The sequence below is a fragment of the Lithobates pipiens genome, unplaced genomic scaffold (assembly GCF_037356315.1).
Source record: "Lithobates pipiens isolate NorthernLeopardFrog02 unplaced genomic scaffold, aLitPip1_a1.2 Scaffold_8, whole genome shotgun sequence".
In the NCBI taxonomy this organism is placed as follows: domain Eukaryota; kingdom Metazoa; phylum Chordata; class Amphibia; order Anura; family Ranidae; genus Lithobates; species Lithobates pipiens.
The window spans coordinates 514,695,295-514,713,308 of NW_027507903.1; the positions used below are offsets into that span (position 1 = coordinate 514,695,295).

General features: G+C 42.9%; 1 protein-coding gene across 2 annotated transcripts in view; it reads left to right on the plus strand.

Annotated features, from left to right (window-relative positions):
• The window catches only part of TTLL1 (TTL family tubulin polyglutamylase complex subunit L1), a 93,857-nt gene that overhangs the window by 19,775 nt on the left and 56,068 nt on the right, over positions 1–18,014 (plus strand). For both annotated transcript variants that reach the window (XM_077469401.1, XM_077469402.1), the window contains exon 4: positions 5,336–5,516. In XM_077469401.1, the coding sequence (XP_077325527.1) occupies positions 5,336–5,516 (181 nt within the window). The remainder of the gene's footprint in view (positions 1–5,335; positions 5,517–18,014) is intronic.

Here is an 18,014-nt window from a genome sequence, read left to right on the forward strand (position 1 = left end):
ACAATGCGGGGCAGATAAGGGCTTATCCATTAGTACCCTTAGGGGTCAAGTATCAGCCCTCAGTGTTTATTTGGAGGATCATTTGGCTGCCAACCCATGGGTAGTTAGGTTCTTTAGGTCCCTGTCCAGACAGAGACCGGTCCAGGGTCTGTCCTTTCCCAGATGGGATTTATCTTTAGTTTTGCAGAGCTTAACTGGACCCCCCTTTGAGCCTTTAAAGGAGTGTTCTCTGAGAGAGCTTACTCTGAAGACAGTGTTCCTGGTAGCAGTAACAACTGCCAGGAGGGTCAGTGAGATGGAGGCCTTATCAGTCAGGGCTCCCTTTTGTGTTATCTTTCCGGATCGGATAGTTTTAAAGACCGATCCAGCCTTTTTGCCGAAGGTGGCATCCAGCTTTCATAGAAGCCAGGAAATTGTTTTGCCCTCTTTTTGTCCCAATCCCTCCGGTGAGAAGGAACTAAAGTTTCATTATTTAGATGTTAGGAGATGTATCCTACACTATCTGGAACTGACCAAGGCATTCAGAAGGTCAGATTCCTTATTTGTTTTATTTTCCGGGGCCAGAAAAGGTTGTAAAGCGTCCCGGCGCACTATTGCTAGGTGGCTCAGAGTAGCCATCGAGCAGGCTTATTTAGTTGCAGGGAAAGAAATCCCAGTGGGTATTAAAGCACACTCCACTAGAGCTATGGCAGCCTCCCAGGCAGAAAGAGCGGGAGCAACGCCAGAGCAGATTTGCAGAGCAGCAACATGGTCCAGCTATTCCACTTTCGTAAAACACTACAGAGTGGATTTGGTGTCGGCAGGTGAGCAAACCTTTGGGCGAAAGGTTTTGCAAGCTGTAGTCCCACCCTAACTGGTAAGTGCTCGCTTATCCTCTCATAGTGGCTGTCCTGAAAGACGATTAGGGAAAATTAGAGTTACGCTTACCGGTAACGTCTTTTCCAGTAGTCTTTCAGGACAGCCCTAGTTCCCACCCGAAAATTGGGGGGAGTCTTACAAAAGTCCAGAGCGCAGCAAGATAATGGTATTTGATAAATATGTTATTAATGTGTTCTTGTGTCTCCCCAGCTGGCCGGAGGTATTCTCGATATAAACTGAGGTCCGGCAGGGGAAGTAAGAATTTATGGGCTGGCGCAGTGTTTCCAGAGGAAGAGGTGGAGTCTATCTCTCATAGTGGCTGTCCTGAAAGACTACTGGAAAAGACGTTACCGGTAAGCGTAACTCTAATTTCCCCAGCAGGTGATCTACCACTGTACCACCATGTCCCACATAAGGTTACAAAAAATACTCGGTTGGTTCCACCTGAGTTCAAATAGATGGGGGTCATTCAGCACAATACAATATATTACTTATAAGCAGCTATGCACTCAAGGCCAATATTTCAAATCCTAGATGTGTAACTTTAGATAAAACAGTGCAACACTAAAAATTCAAACAAAGATTTCAAATATTACACAAAGCACACTAAAAAACGGAATAGTCCTTAATGGAATTACATAAAACAGTCCTTATTGAAGAGAAAATGGCCAGAAGAACAAGAAGAAATAGATCCCCAAAGCGTGGTTATATACTTCTCATTTATGTGTGTCAATAGAAGTGCCTCCACCATAAATAACACAAGCCACTTACCTCATTCAATGGACCCCTGATTAAACAGATAGGTTAAACAAGCCTTCCCAAACTGGGTGTGATGAATGCTGATTGCCTCTATGGAGATCCTAAGTTGTGCGGATTGCTCCGCTCCAAACAAACAGCTGAATTCCCCAGCTCAATATGGGATCAATACACCATACCATGTAAGAATCAATAAAAGATATATAGTGCTCTCTGTATATCACAGTGTTTTTATTGAAAGATAAACATTTGCACTTACAAACGAGGCACTAAAATTACCTAGTGCCTGGTAAAGCAGCGTTCATTTGTGCATCTCCTGACAGACAATAGATGAAAGGTGGCTGCAGCCGACGTAGCGTGGTTCTCCCGTACGTGTATCGTCCCAGTGGACGGGGGACTTCTTCAGCGGTTCCTAGCTCATCAAGCTTTATACACCACCTAATCACTTGATATAGACAGACCGCCTCTCCACAGGATCAGTTGCCATATCAACCATGAAGCTAAGCTTCAAGTAATCGGTTATCAGTGCTATCAGTGCTATCCTTGTCCCAATACAGCTCAGCATAATGGGCATCCGTGCTGAATAGTAATAATAGGCTGAAGCACTATTACAATAATACAACTATTACAATAACGCCTACATGCGTTTTTAAATCTGCAGTTTTCATTTAATAGAATATTTATTGAGCCTTCCATGAAGTCTCTTGTCCAGGAAATTCCTGTAATAGGCTGACAAGTGGTGCTCCTGTGTTGTCACCCTATTGTGTGTCTCTGTGATAGGCTACAAGTGGACATACCAAAACAAAGAGCTGAGACATTGCCCACTGTTGTAACTCTCAGGAAGATGGTGCAGAGCAATGATGTACAACCGACACTGGAGTGGGTGGAGTGATGCAAAAATAAAGGACATAAGCAGAAAGACGAATACAATATTTTAATGAAAAAAAAAAACATGGCAGTTATTTTCTTTTACAAATATTTTATTTTTATGTACTGTTGAAGCAAAATGTAAGTTCAAAAGGATACCCTAAGTAAATGATCCATGAATATATAGAAGATAGACATTGGTACTACTTTACATTGGGGAACATGTGAAACATGAAGATAGGGTGATTTTAAGATTTAATAAAGAGGTATATAACATTATTGGAAAGAGGTTGTGATCAAATAATTAGAGGTAATGGTTAAAATAATGAAAAGTCTTAGAAAAAAATAATATGGGGAGAGTGAAGGGCTGAGGTAAAAGGGGAAAGCAGGCAATATAGAAGACTGGAGGGATAAGTATCTTCATGCCACCATTCCATTAAATCATCAGGATGAAGAAAGGCAGCTCCAACCCTCCAACCCATGACTAAGGCTTGGTTCACACCTATGCATTTTTTATTGCATTTTCAGTTTTGCAGAAAGGGCCAGGGACTTTTTTCTGGTTTTTTGGTTCCATAGGCTTGAATGGAACAAAAACGTGTATTAAAAAAGGCATGATGCACTTGGAATATGCAAACTGCAACCTGCATAGGTGTGAACCAGGCCTTAGAGCTCACACTGATGAAGATTCTCTCCCCAACTTCATGTGACATAAATGGGTTCCCAAACACCAGCACTGGTACCTTCTTTCCGCCTGGAGGTACTGAATATTACTGTTCTCTCCCCAGTGGCTAAAGAGCATGGAAGCGAAGGGGTGAGCTTGTGAAACTGGGGATGGGCAAAGCACAGGTTGAGACAAAATCTTATTAAAAAAAATCCCGATTGTGCCAGCTGGAGACTGTAGCACAGTCATGTATACCGGCATTGTGTTAGTCCCCCAACCCACTAATGGTCCAGCAATGGATAAGGAGTGTAGAGGATATTCGAGTGATGAAAAGTCTCACAAGCACAATAAAAGATACATGTGAAAAATTCAGAAATACATGATTTTACTGGATTGAGTTCTCCTGTATGGATGACTTTAAATGCCTGTCAGCTGAATAAACGCACTGATGTCACAGCTGTTCCGGGCATGGACCATCAGTCTCTGCCGGTCTTTCTGTCAGGGTCAGATTGGCTACAGTTGTACCCCTCCTCCAACATTGTCAATACGTGTCCCTACTAGTGGCACCCTTCCTCACACCTGTAATCATCTTCCCTTGAAACGAGATTCTGGATCCCCTAACGCCCAGATTTTTTGTTGATTTGAAGCCGGACATAGGTCTGGCCTCCCACTTATTTCTTTGATGTTCTAAAAAACAAAGTCTTGCGAGCTACCATGTGAGAATCCAAAAGATAATTAGAGATGATTAAAGGACAGCTGCTAGAATTGATCACATCCCATATGCTCGTGCCAATTAAAATGGTGCGCACATACACCAAAGGGGAGCACAAGAGTGGACACGAGCACTTTATTCTTTTATCATCTATTTTATCATCTGTAATGAGTACCGGAAGAATGGAGTAATTATGAATGGACTTTATGCTGCGATTCTGTAGACACAGATTAATGCATGAATGAGTTTGGCACAAGAGCACCTTAAACATGGGTCACTTTATTTCTATATTGATTATTGTATATTGATCAACTTTTATATAGAAATTATAGGTTGTCACTGCAATTATCGCACAGGGTTGCAAATTTCTCTATTGCATATGAATGCTATATATGTAAATGGAGAATTGTATGTTACACAGGTTGTCATTGGGAGGATTGCATAGGATTGCAATTTTTAATTGATTATGATTGCAACTTTGAATCGTATAAGATTGCATTGTTAAGTTCACTAGATTTATTTACATAGGAATGGAATATCTCACCACCACTATTTAACTGCAGTCAGTAATAATTAGGATTTAGTAAGATTACATTTAGATAGAGCAGAATTATATTGGTATATTTCTATGATGTTGCTTGGACTTTTTTGTTTTTGTATATGGTACAATGTTGGACTCTCCTCTGTACTATACAGTGTTTTGCCTTCCCTGATTTAGCCATCCCTACTACTTTCACCATACTTTTACTTTTTACACCTTGCTTTTGTACTGAAAAATTTATAAATACAGAAAAAAAAAAAGAAATATGATATTGCTCTGCAAATGCTTATTGTATTCTCCATTTGTTTTCTTGTTTAATATTTTTTTTTTTAGTTTTTAAGAACACTAAACAGTGGCATACACGAAATCCAAAACTCAAGTTTTCATTTGTATAATCATATTGCCATAAAGGAGACACTCAAGAATGCATAATACACTGAAGTGCTCTACAATAGCAGTGAAGTCCCAGGAAGAGAAGTGGAAGGATGGCGATACAAGTATCATTGGGCTCTGGAGATTTTGCTTATGCCGTGTGAAACGGGAAAACATCCTGAAGTGGAGAGAGAAAGGCAGAAAAGAGAGAAGGGAAATAAGGTGAAGTGGAAGCAGTTAGGTAGAAGGGAGGGGAGCAAGCCATGGGTAATGCTGCTCTTAGGCCTGGAAGCACTAAGGTCATTATCAGTAAAGGTCCAAAATCTCTGGTCAAAGTTGTGCGGTAGATAAACCACAGTTCAAATATGTTGGAATTTTGACACATTGCCATGAAGCTTAGCGTTCTCCATTTTTTTTTTTTTTCCATAACAAGCCCCAGTGACCCTTGCAGCAAGTAAAACACATATAGATTTGTTTCAAATGGTAAAGCCAGCACATTCTCATCTGCACAATAACTCCACTGAGAGCTGAACAATACATTCATAATGCCAGTTTGTGTCTCTTACAGACTTTGTGCCCGTCACCTTCATGCTCCCGGCAGATTACAACCTGTTTGTGGAAGAATTCCGGAAAAACCCTTCCAGCACCTGGATCATGAAACCTTGTGGAAAAGCTCAAGGGAAGGGAATATTCCTTATCAACAAACTCTCCCAGATTAAAAAATGGTCCAGAGACAGCAAGACCTCCTCGTGAGTAACCCGCGTCATTCCAGCTGCATTTATGACTCTTGATTTGTTATCTCTGTTTTTATATGTAAACTGTGACCTTAAAGTAAAACTAAACTCATTGATCTAACCGTTTTCTAAAACTGTTACATTCAACGCATACTATGAAGGATAACTGGCACAGTTGCTTATGCTCTCAATCAAACTGTCAAGGCATCAAATGGTTGATGTCATAACTGATCACATGTGCAGCACCATGACAACTGCAGATCAAACAGAGACTTAGATGGCAGCTTCCATGGATGTAAAGGATAGGAGGGTTTAGTTGAGTTGTAACAAAATCCCATTGCAGCAGTAAAGAAATAACAACCCTTTTCGTTTGAGAGCATGATTTTCGGGAGCTACATGTCTCTAACATGCAGCTTGTCTGTTGGGCTCACTGTCCTCCCCTGCACATCACTGCAGGCAGCTCCAGAGCCATAATTCTATATACTACTAGAGCAGGGGTGTCCAAACTACGGCCCTCCAGTTGTTCAGGAACCACAATCCCCATCATGCCTAGTCATGTCTTTGAATGTCAGAGTTTTACAATGCCTCATGGGATGTGTAGTTCTGCAACAGCTGGAGGGCCGTAGTTTGGACACCCCTGTACTAGAGGATTACTATAATTATTTTGCTTTAAGTAAAAGCAATGGCTAGACGGTATGCTTTTTGCTTAACCACTTCCCGACCGCCGCACGACGATGTACGTCGACAGAATGGCACGGGCAGGCATAAGGGCTTACCTGTACGTCCTTGCCTTCCCGCGGGTCGGGGGCCCGATCGGCCTGCGGCGGTCGGTATTCGTTCGGGAGCGATCCGGGATGAGGGGGCGGCCATTCATTCATGGCCACCCCCTCGCGATCGCTCCCGACGAATAGAAATCCATCGTCACATCACTTCCTCTCCTGTAATGTAAACACAGGAGAGGAAGTGATGTAATCTCTGCTCCGTGTCGGTATTTTTCGTTCCGACACCGAGGAGAGAGGATCGGTGAGTTGCACCAACACGACACTACACAGTAGAACATGCCAGGCACACTCACACCCCCCCGATCACCCCCCCAATTACCCCTGCCCCCCAGTCACAGTGACACCAATGTCATTTTTTTTTTTTGCATTGTTGTCATTTGTGACTGTAATAACTGTTAGGGCAGTTAGGGTTAGCCCCCTTTAGTTCTAATGTACCCCCCTAACCCCCCCAATAAAGGTTTAACCCCGTGATCACCCCCCGTCGCCAGTGTCACTAAGGCTGGGTTCACATTGCAGCGGTTTATGAGAACGAATGTGATTCGCACCGCACTGCAGTGCAAATCACATCCGATCTCTGTGCAATTCGAGTTCAGCCATACAGATAGTATGGCTGAATTCGCATCGCACCCGCCGCACCCGCCGCAAATTCGCACGGGACCCTTTTTTTGGCCCGCAGCAGAATCGGATCGCATGGGTGTTCACACCATGCGATCCGAGTTTGCAGATCGCACTGCGATATGCGAACTGATCTGGGGGTGTCATTAACATTTCACTGACACTCCCAGCAGTTCGCATAGGGCAGTGTGAACTGCCGCCGGGAGGCATGCGATGCGGGAACCCGCCGCGGATTCGTGGCGTTCCCGCATCGCTCCAGTGTGAACCCAGCCTAATAAGCGATCGTTTTTCTGATCGCTGTATTAGTGTCACAGGTGACGCTAGTTAGGCAGGTAGGTATTTAGGTTCGCCGCAGCTTTTTATAGCGCCAGGGACCCCCATATACTACCGCATAAAGCCCCCTGATTGCCCCCTAGTTAACCCTTTCACCAGTGATCACCATATAACTGTTACAGGTGACGCTGGTTGGTTAGTTATTTTTTTATAGTTTCAGGGCACCCGCCATTTATTACCTAATAAAGGTTTAACCCCCTGATCACCCGGCGGGTGTCATTTGTGACTGTAATTACTGTTAGGGCAGTTAGGGTTAGCCCCCTTTAGTTCTAAGGTACCCCCCTAACCCCCCCAATAAAGGTTTAACCCCGTGATCACCCCCCGTCGCCAGTGTCACTAAGGCTGGGTTCACATTGCAGCGGTTTATGAGAACGGATGTGATTCGCACCGCACTGCAGTGCAAATCACATCCGATCTCTGTGCGATTCGAGTTCAGCCATACAGATAGTATGGCTGAATTCGTGTCGCACCCGCCGCAAACTCGCACGGGACCCTTTTTTTGGTCCGCAGCAGAATCGGATCGCATGGGTGTTCACACCATGCGATCCGAGTTTGCAGATCGCACTGCGATATGCAAACTGATCTGGGGGTGTCATTAACATTTCACTGACACTCCCAGCAGTTCGCATAGGGCAGTGTGAACTGCCGCCGGGAGGCATGTGATGCGGGAACCCACCGCGGATTCGTGGCGTTCCTGCATCGCTCAAGTGTGAACCCAGCCTAATAAGCGATCGTTTTTCTGATCGCTGTATTAGTGTCACAGGTGACGCTAGTTAGGCAGGTAGGTATTTAGGTTCGCCGCAGCTTTTTATAGCGCCAGGGACCCCCATATACTACCGCATAAAGCCCCCTGATTGCCCCCTAGTTAACCCTTTCACCAGTGATCACCATATAACTGTTACAGGTGACGCTGGTTGGTTAGTTATTTTTTTATAGTTTCAGGGCACCCACCATTTATTACCTAGTCTCACTAGTGTACCCCTAAATTTAGGGGTGTCTACTTTCCAAAATGGGGTCATTTGGGGGGGGTTTGTGCCATCTTGGCATTTTATGGCCTTCAAAACTGTAACGCCCTTAGAAAGCCTGAAGGCGGTGCTTGGTTTTCGGGGCCCCGTACGCGGCTAGGCTCCCAAAAAGTCCCACATATGTGGTATCCGCCTACTCAGGAGAAGCAGCAGAAATTTATTTTGGGGTGTCATTTCACATATGCCCATAGCATGTGTGAGCAATATATCATTTAGTGACAACTTTGTGAAAAAAAAATAAAAAAAAATTAAAGTTTGTAATTTTCCCGCAACTTGTGGCAAAATATAAAATATTCCATGGACTCAAAATGCCTCTCAGCAAATAGCTTGGGGTGTCTACTTTCTAAAATGGGGTCATTTGTGGGGGTTTTGTGCCATCTTGGCATTTTATGGCCTTCAAAACTGTAATAGGTAGTGAGAAGTGAAATCAAAAATTTACGCCCTTAGAAAGCCTGAAGGCGGTGCTTGGTTTTCGACGCCCCGTACACGGCTAGGCTCCCAAAAAGTCCCACATATGTGGTATCCCCATACTCAGGAGAAGCAGCAGAATTTATTTTGGGGTGTCATTTCACATATGCCCATAGCATGTGTGAGCAATATATCATTTAGTGACAACTTTGTGTAAAAAAAAAAAATAATTTTTTTTTTGTCATTATTCAATCGCTTGAGGCAAAAAAATAAAATATTCAATGGGCTCAACATGCCACTTATCAATTTCCTTAGGGGGTCTACTTTCCAAAATGGGGTCATTTGGGGGGGTTTTGTACTGCCCTGCCATTTTAGCACCTCAAGAAATGAGATAGGCAGTCGTAAACTAAAAGCTGCGTAAATTCCAGAAAACGTACCTTAGTTTGTAGATGTGACAACTTTTGCGCAAACCAATAAATATACAATTATTGACTTTTTTTACCAAAGACATGTGGCTGAATACATTTTGGCCTAAATGTATGACTAAAATTGAGTTTATTGGATTTTTCTAATAACAAAAAGTAGAAAATATCATTTTTTTTCAAAATTTGCGGTCTTTTTACGTTTATATCGCAAAAAATAAAAATCGCAGAGGCAATCAAATACCATCAAAAAAAAGCTCTATCTGTGGGAAGAAAAGGACGCAAATTTTGTTTGGGTACAACATTGCATGACCGCGCAATTACCAGTTAAAGCAGCGCAGTGCCAAATTGTAAAAAGACCTCTGGTCATTTACCAGCAAAATGGTCCGGTCTGAAAGTGGTTAAAATGCAAAAATACTTTTTCTTTAGCGTACATCATGGGACACAGATCAGCTATAATTTATAGGTGAATGGACATTGGCACACCAAAAAAAGACATGAAGTTCTCCCCTATATAACCCTTCCTACACAGGAAGTACCTCCGTTTATTTTTTATTTTTTCCAGTAAATGGTCACTGATATGATACATGTTGGAGGTCTGGACAGTTCTATTTAGAATCATGGACTTCATTTGGATCCATTCGAAAAAGCTGTCTGCAAAAATGGATGGTACCCAAGCCTCATTGGAAGGAGAGAAGATTCCTAGAGGTTTGCCTATAATGTGGCCTTACAGCACTGGACCCTGGGTAATGGAACCATGTGCAGTGTTTGTTCTGACCAAGGTGCTTTCCTGTAGGGTGCTATACAGGTCCAAGGGAGTGGACCCCACATTAAGGGGGACCCAGTGCCTGAAGGTCTTTCATGACAAAGCTCGACGTGATGGGTGAAGTTTGGACTCCTATTATGTTCAGAGTCCTGCAGCAGGAATGGCAAGTCTGCATTTGTTTGCAGTTTCTTTAAAAAAAAAAACTATATATATATATATATATATATATATATATATATATATATATATATATACTGTGTATGTATGTATGTATGTGTATATATATATATATATATATATATATATATATATATATGACTGTCTGGTGCTCTCTCAGTAACCCAAAAAGGCAGTATGTTGTTTAAAACATGCTCTGTGTACTTCTTAAGAGTATGGGCTGCCGTTCTCTCCTCCAGCCACTAGAGGGTGCCAATGCCTATTTCTATATAGACAGGAAGTGGAGGGGCGGCCATGTTTGCCATGTGCTCGGCAGATTCAGCTGGGCCTCTTGAGACATAACAGCAGCCCATGGATACTAGTGAAGTGAGAGTACTTGCTATGGAAGAACTGTGTGGCCAGACAAGTCATGATTATATGCTGCATACTTACTGCTTAATACGGGCAGCCTGTACAACTAAGTCGATACACCACTGTATGGGTAGCAGGTGAAAGTGTTGTCTCCCAGCATAATGTGCATTTGATACAAAACTAGTATGGGGCCGGGTGCAGTTGAACAGGTGCATACTTGCAAACTTAGCTAAAAGTGTGTTAAGTGCATGCTTGCCAGAAGCTTATGGTTGCAGAGAGCTCATGCTTGCTAAAAGTTTGCGAAAAGCTTATGTTGCTAAAAGCTGGTCGCATAGGCTCATGTCTGCATAAGGCACATGACACATGTTGCATAGATATCAAAGAAAGAAGGGGGAATATGTGGGACTCGAGACGTAACAGGGAATATTGCGCCTCCATCCCTGGTCACTTATGGAAAAAAGAGGGGGGAGGGTGGGACTTTATATGAGGTGCGTGGGTTGGAGTCAGACAAAACCATATACATATGTAAAAAATGATATTCTTTATTAGACCAAAGATATGGCATGGATCAACCCATATAAATGCATAATAGCACACTGGCATATAAAATACAATGTATCAACATACATAGTGAGGATAGTCACCAACATGACACAGAAAGTAAATATTATATCACAGTCCCCCAAATGGAGTAGACATAACATTATATCAGGGTGGTAAAGCAATAAAACCATCTAGAATCATAAATATGAAATAGATGCATCAAAATAAGCACAACGACGTTTCATGGACTTCTATCCACTCATCAGGAGCAAGTGCATTCATATACTAAAAAGGGGCTAGGAGGGATTAAGGATGATGATGAACAGAAAAACGGGCATAACTGAAAGTACTCACATAAGAACTGATACTGAGACCATGCAATGCCACCTGCCGGAGGTCAGCCAGGTAAATATGTCTAGCACGGGAGCTGAGGAGAGGACCCAAGCATGAACCAGGAGAATGCACGCAGTCCCCCAAAAAGTGTGTATGGAAAAATCTTTATGTAGCTGTGGATGGGGTTTCTATATAAGCAAGTGCTTTGTTACCATATTGGTATAAATAAAAAGAAATGTCATAGAGTAGGCTCAAGGTGAAAATAATGAAAAAATAGGGTGTCCATATAGTGAAAATAGGGAAGAGGAGAGGAGATTCCTGAAATCAGGAGAAAATAATGAAAGCTAGAGTAAAGAAATAGTAATAATGCTTGTTATAGAGGAATCAAAAAGAGCTTTCTATGTACAGTGGTGTGAAAAAGTGTTTGCCCCCTTCCTCATTTCCTGTTCCTTTGCATGTTTCTCACACTTAAGTGTTTCGGAACATCAAACCAATTTAAACAATAGTCAAGGACAACACAAGTAAACACAAAATGCAATTTGTAAATGAAGGTGTTTATTATTAAAGGTGAAAAAAAATCCAAACCATCATGGCCCTGTGTGAAAAAGTGATTGCCCCCTAAACCTAATAACTGGTTGGGCCACCCTTAGCAGCAACAACTGCAACCAAGCGTTTGCGATAACGTGAAACGAGGCTTTTACAGCGTCCTGGAGGAATTTTGGCCCACTCATCTTTGCAGAATTGTCCTAATTCAGTTACATTAGAGGGTTTTCGAGCATGAACGGCCTTTTTAAGGTCATACCACAACATCTCAATAGGATTCAGGTCAGGACTTTGGCTAGGCCACTCCAAAGTCTTCATTTTGTTTTTCTTCAGCCATTCGGTGGTGGACTTGCTGGTGTGTTTAGGATCATTGTCCTGCTGCAGAACCCAAGTTCGTTTCAGCTTGAGTACACGAACAGATGGTCGGACATTCTCCTTCAGGATCTCTTGGTAGACAGCAGAATTCATAGTTCCTTTTATCACGGCAAGTCTTCCAGGTCCTGAAGCAGCAAAACAGCCCCAGACCATCACACTACCACCACCATATTTTACTGTTGGTATAATGTTCTTTTTATGAAATGCAGTGTTCCTTCTACGCCAGATATACTTGGACACACACCTTCCAAAGAGTTCCACTTTTGTCTCATCGGTCCACAGAATGTTGTCCCAAAAGTCTTGGGGATCATCAAGATGTGTTGTGGAGAAATTGAGACGAGCTTTGATGTTCTTTTTGCTCAGCAGTGGTTTTCTCCTTGGAACTCTGCCATGCAGGCCATTTTTGCCCAGTCTTTTCCTGATGGTGGAGGCATGAACGCTGACCTTAACTGAGGCAAGTGAGGCCTGCAGTTCCTTGGACGTTGTTGTGGGGTCTTTTGTGACCTCTTGGATGAGTCGTCGCTGCGCTCTTGGGGTAATTTTGGGCGGCCGGCCACTCCTGGGAAGGTTCACCACTGTTCCATGTCTTCGCCATTTGTGGATAATGGCTCTCACTGTGGTTCGCTGGATTCCCAAAGCTTTGGAAATGGCTTTATAACCCTTTCCAGACTGATAGATCTCAATTACTTTCTTTCTCAATTGTTCCTGAATTTCTTTGGGTCTCGGCATGATGTGTAGCTTTTAAGGATCTTCTGGTGGACCTTACTGTGTCAAGCAGCTCCTATTTAAGTGATGCCTTGATTGTGAACAGGTGTGGCAATAATCAGGCCTGGGTGTGGCTAGAGAAATTGAACTCAGGTGTGGACAACCACAGTTATAGTATGTTTTAACAAGGGGGGCAATCACTTTTTCACACAGGGCCATGATGGTTTGGATTTTTTTTCACCTTTAATAATAAACACCTTCATTTACAAATTGCATTTTGTGTTTACTTGTGTTGTCCTTGACTATTGTTTAAATTGGTTTGATGTTCCGAAAACACTTAAGTGTGAGAAACATGCAAAGGAACAGGAAATGAGGAAGGGGGCAAACACTTTTTCACACCACTGTATTTACCCATGTAGGTCCTGATGGGATATGAACCAAAAATGGAATGCAGCGTGGGGCTCCTGAGAAACGGTCACTGAAGGGGAACTGCAGGGTGAGCCCAGTGGTCGGGGTCCCATCCAGCGTCACACTGGCATGACAGCACGGCAGCAGCCGGACCTACTTACCATGTGTCAGCCAAGCTGAAATGGCACACGCCTGCGTGAAGGGACGCCCACTAGGCGTCGCATGCATGGCGCGGGAGGTTTGGCGCCAATGCACGGTGAAGCCGCCCGCCCAATCCCCCACGCCTATAATGTGTGGGAAGGAGGGGAGAGGGTTATCCTCAATATGTATGTTGATACTTTTATATGCCAATGTGCTATTATGCATTTATGAGTTGATCCATGCCCTATCTTTGGTCTAATAAAGAATATCATTTTTTACATATGTATATTGTTTTGTCTGGCTCTACCCCACACACCCCATCTAAAGTCCCACCTCCCTCCCCCCTCTTTTTTGCACAAACATGTTGCAAAGACTTGTGTTTGCGTAATGTGCATAGACACATGTCTACATAAGACACATTTTGCATACTATATATATATATATATATATATATATATATATATATATATATATATATATATATATATATAAACACGTGAGGCATAGACACATGATTGCACATACTGTAAATAAATGCATATTTTGTATAAACGCATTCTTACTTTAACTTTAATAAGCACGTTTTGTATAAATGTTGAATAAACACATGCTTGCTTACTAGCATAAACACCTGTGCATAAGCACGTGTGTGCATAAATGCATATTCTATACATGCATGTATAAACGTGCTTATTTACATTATGTTTTTTTGGATTTTACTGCATACGTAAATGCATGAACAGCAAGAATACTTGTATACTTACGTGTTTGCATTCCTAGGTACCTACATAACGGCATACCTGAGTACCTGCATACTTACATACCTACGGTGTTGTATACCGGTAGTCCAACGTTGTCTAGACCTGCATCCTTGTGGAACTACGTATTCTTTTTTGTCTAATGTAGTCACTTTACTATGTACCTGTTAGACTATCTAAATGACTCCAGAAGGGAGAGGCGGCTGGGGGAGGCAGGTACACCAACTTCAGGTCCAGTTATCTGGCGGTGTTCACATCTCCTGTTGGACCAATGGCATCAGGGGTATCTGAGCCACTGTGGTGCCTAATCTCGGATCAAGCCTGGTTAGTACTTGGATGGTTAGTACAAAGCTGTAAGTTTTTTTTTTTTTCCCTCCTAAGTGAAAGAGGCATCTGAGGCTACGGTGTTTTGAGAGTATCTCAAACCATAGTTTTTTAGGGCAGTCTCTGAGGTGGTTTGCCCCCCTTTTTTTTTTTTTTTTTTAGCCATCAGAATCTTGGTAGGTTAAGTGCACCTTAGGACTGTCGGGGTCTTCCATAGAGTCGTCGGTATTTTGCCTTGCATTGGCTCTTGGAGGAGAAGTTATGGGCTTATTATTGTGAGACAATTAAATGGGGACATGAGGTCTATCTTAAGATCTCAAGCCACTGAGCATCCTTCTGTTTCAGATAGGCTAGGTCTGTTCAGTGATGACCTCTCTGCAAGAGGTAGATTCCTGGGTCCATAATCATCAGTAAACGCACATCTTCATGTGGCAGTTTGTTTCCAGGCTCATCAAAGATTTCTGTAATTGCAGTGGAAAGTCATTATTTTTGCAAATCTTCCTTTTGGGTTGGCCACCGCTCTGGAGGGTTCACAAAGCTTCTAGTCCCAGTTCTGCGCTTGCTGAAGATGCCTCAATACTCATTAACTCAATAATCTTTGCTCAGGAAGCAGTCGATTCCAGGGGTTCCTTTCGATATATTTCCACAGGAGGAAGCTGTATTTAGGTCGAAGCACTTTCCCTACATACAGTTTTACTCCAGGTCTTGGTAGAGTATCATTCTCTTTGTCTGGAACCTGAAGATCCAGGCATTGGTTTGCCGGAGGGTTCTGTTCCTGGGTTGTTGCAGAGCAAAAATTGGTGGTTGATATTCTTCCTTTTCAGGAATTTGGAAGTTAATATCCACTGATGCCAGTCTCTCCAGTTTGATTTGAGGGTGGCTACAGTTCAGTGGACTTGGTCTCCACTGGAGAGAATACTGTCCATCAATATCTTGGAACTTTTGGCCAGAATGCATTGCTCTGGATTATAGGACAAACCAGTTGTAGGTTCAATCCTGAAATGCCTTTGCATGCATATATATCAACCACAAGGGTGACGTCAAAGGTCATGCGACTCAGGAAGGTGAACCACATTCTGTCTGGGACAGTACAAGTGCTGTCTCTATCGCCAATACATATTATTAAATAGAATAATGGCAAGTGGAACTCTGCATGTGAATCTAATAGATTCCAAGTTCTACAACAAGTTGGGACAGGTGTGTCCGGACAAGAGTCCCACTGGCAATAGGGGTAGATGCACTGGTAACACCTTAGGGGCCAGTTCTCCCTTATTTGGCGCTATTTCTCTGTTGTGACTAATGCCACATCTTTTGCAAAGAATCCTGGAGGTGGTAACACTGATATTTAGTGTTGGCCAAATTAGCCCAGGAGGGCTTGGTACACTGACATAGCGAGTCTTGCGGGGGTTGCTCCTTGGACACTCCCAGTCCAGCAGGACCTAATGGTCTTGAGTCCTGCATCTGAGCACTGTTGAGCCCCTGGAAGCCAGCTTTGGGGAACTTCAATTACAGGACTTGGAAATATTTTTGTTGCCTGGGGTGAAGCCAGGAAGTGGCACCCGGAGAAATATGTGAGTTGGGAGATTTTCTTTTTTCTTTCTCTAATTGGTAGGGGAAAGATTGGCCTTAAGTACTGTTAAGAGCCAGAGTTCGTATCCTATCCATTTTTTTTTTACAGAGGCCGTTGTTTCTCACGCCTTGATTCTTACTTCATACAGCATGTAATGTGGACAGTCCCGCCTGTCTGGCCACTCTTGTGTCCTTTTGGACTTGAATTTCATCTGGACTGTCCTTGCAGAGGTCACTTTTTGAACCAATTGGGAGATTCTGTTAGTCCTTTTATCTCAGAAGATGACTTCTTTGGTTGCTATCACTTCACTAAGTGGAGTGTCATAGTTGGTAGCTCATTTATGCATTCATGGCAAGGAGCCATTCTTGGTCTCGCATCATAAGGTGATGTTGGGTCCTCATCCATTTTTATTGCTTAAAGTGGTTTCTAGTTTTCACTTGAATGAGGACAGTGTCTTACCTTTTTATTTTTCTCGTAATTAACAGTTGGCAGGGGAGAGCGCTACATACTCTAGAGGTAGTTCAGATGCTCAGGATCTACTTGAGTTGTCGGCACAGGTCAGGAGTCCAGGTTTATGCTGCCAGAAGAGCCCTGGAAGGCCAGGTGGCACCCAGGGCAAATATTTAGCAGTGGCTCTGCCAGTTTATCATTGATGCCTATGGTTTAAAGGGCAAAATCCCCATTTTTTTTTTCTGGGGTGAGATTTTCTACCAGGTGTGTAGGAGTATCTTGGGCCATCTGTCGTCGGGTGTCAGTGGCCAAGGTTTGCAAGAAGACGACTATTTGGTCTTTGGTTTATACATCTACAGGATTTTTATCGCATGGATGTCAATAACGTGGAGGATACTGCCTTTGGCCTCAGTGTATTACAGATAGCAGAGTAGGTCCTTCTCTGGTGGCAGTTTCTGTGATGGTGTCTCCCTCCCCTCAGAAGCATTGCTTTGGGATGTCCCAGTTAGTTATTATGTCACGTGATGTACAATAAAGACCTTTTTTTTTTTTTTTTTCTACAATTTACTTGTAAAATCCTTTTCTTGGAGTACATCACAGGACACAGAGGTCCCTCCCCTCTTGTCTGAAGTTTTATTGCTTGCTACATCACTGATGTACTTCCTGTGCAGGAGGGGTTATATAGGGGAGGACTTCCTGTCTTTTGGGTGTGCCAGTGTCCATTCACCTATAGGTGACGTATAACCCAGTTAGTTATGGCTGCTCTGGGATGTACTCCAAGAAAGGGATTTACAGTTAAGTTGTAGGAAAAATACTATTTTTAGGTTTACAGATCACTAGACGACAGAAATGAGATATGATTTTGTGTTTATTGAACTATTGTGCGTCCCCGGACTTCTATCATGTAGCCTGGCACCCCCTTCCCTCTACAGATTTCTTGCTACATTTAGCCCCAAAACTCCAGAGGTGGCCAGAAGAGGGATACAAAATAAAGAGAGAGTTGTCACAATTTTGTAAACGCCTAAATTTAGTGCTGCCCCTATACCCGTTTATCCAAAAGTGTCCACTCCTGCAGTCACAAGACTCTTTGGCATTCAACACTTCTGGGAGTATCAAATGCCTTGTTGCAAGCCAAGCAATGTGGTTTCATCCTCTAACCTCTATGCCACTGCTGACCTCCATGGTGATGTAGGTGTGGGAGGATGGAGCCACAGCGTGTGGCGGGGACAGGAGCATCCAAACCTTTCAGAAGTGTCAAATACTCATGAGTCTTGTGAAGTCTGCAACAGCAGAACCAAGCGCATCAAATGTAGAGCTTGGAAGACTACACACCAGAAATAGAAGATCCAAAAATGTATTGCAAAAACATGTTCAAACAAACAAAACACAGGATATAGAGCAAGCGTTGACGCGTTTCAGGCCAAATGGGGCTTAATCATAACATTATCATTATTGTGTGAAACGCATCAACATTTGCTCTCTAT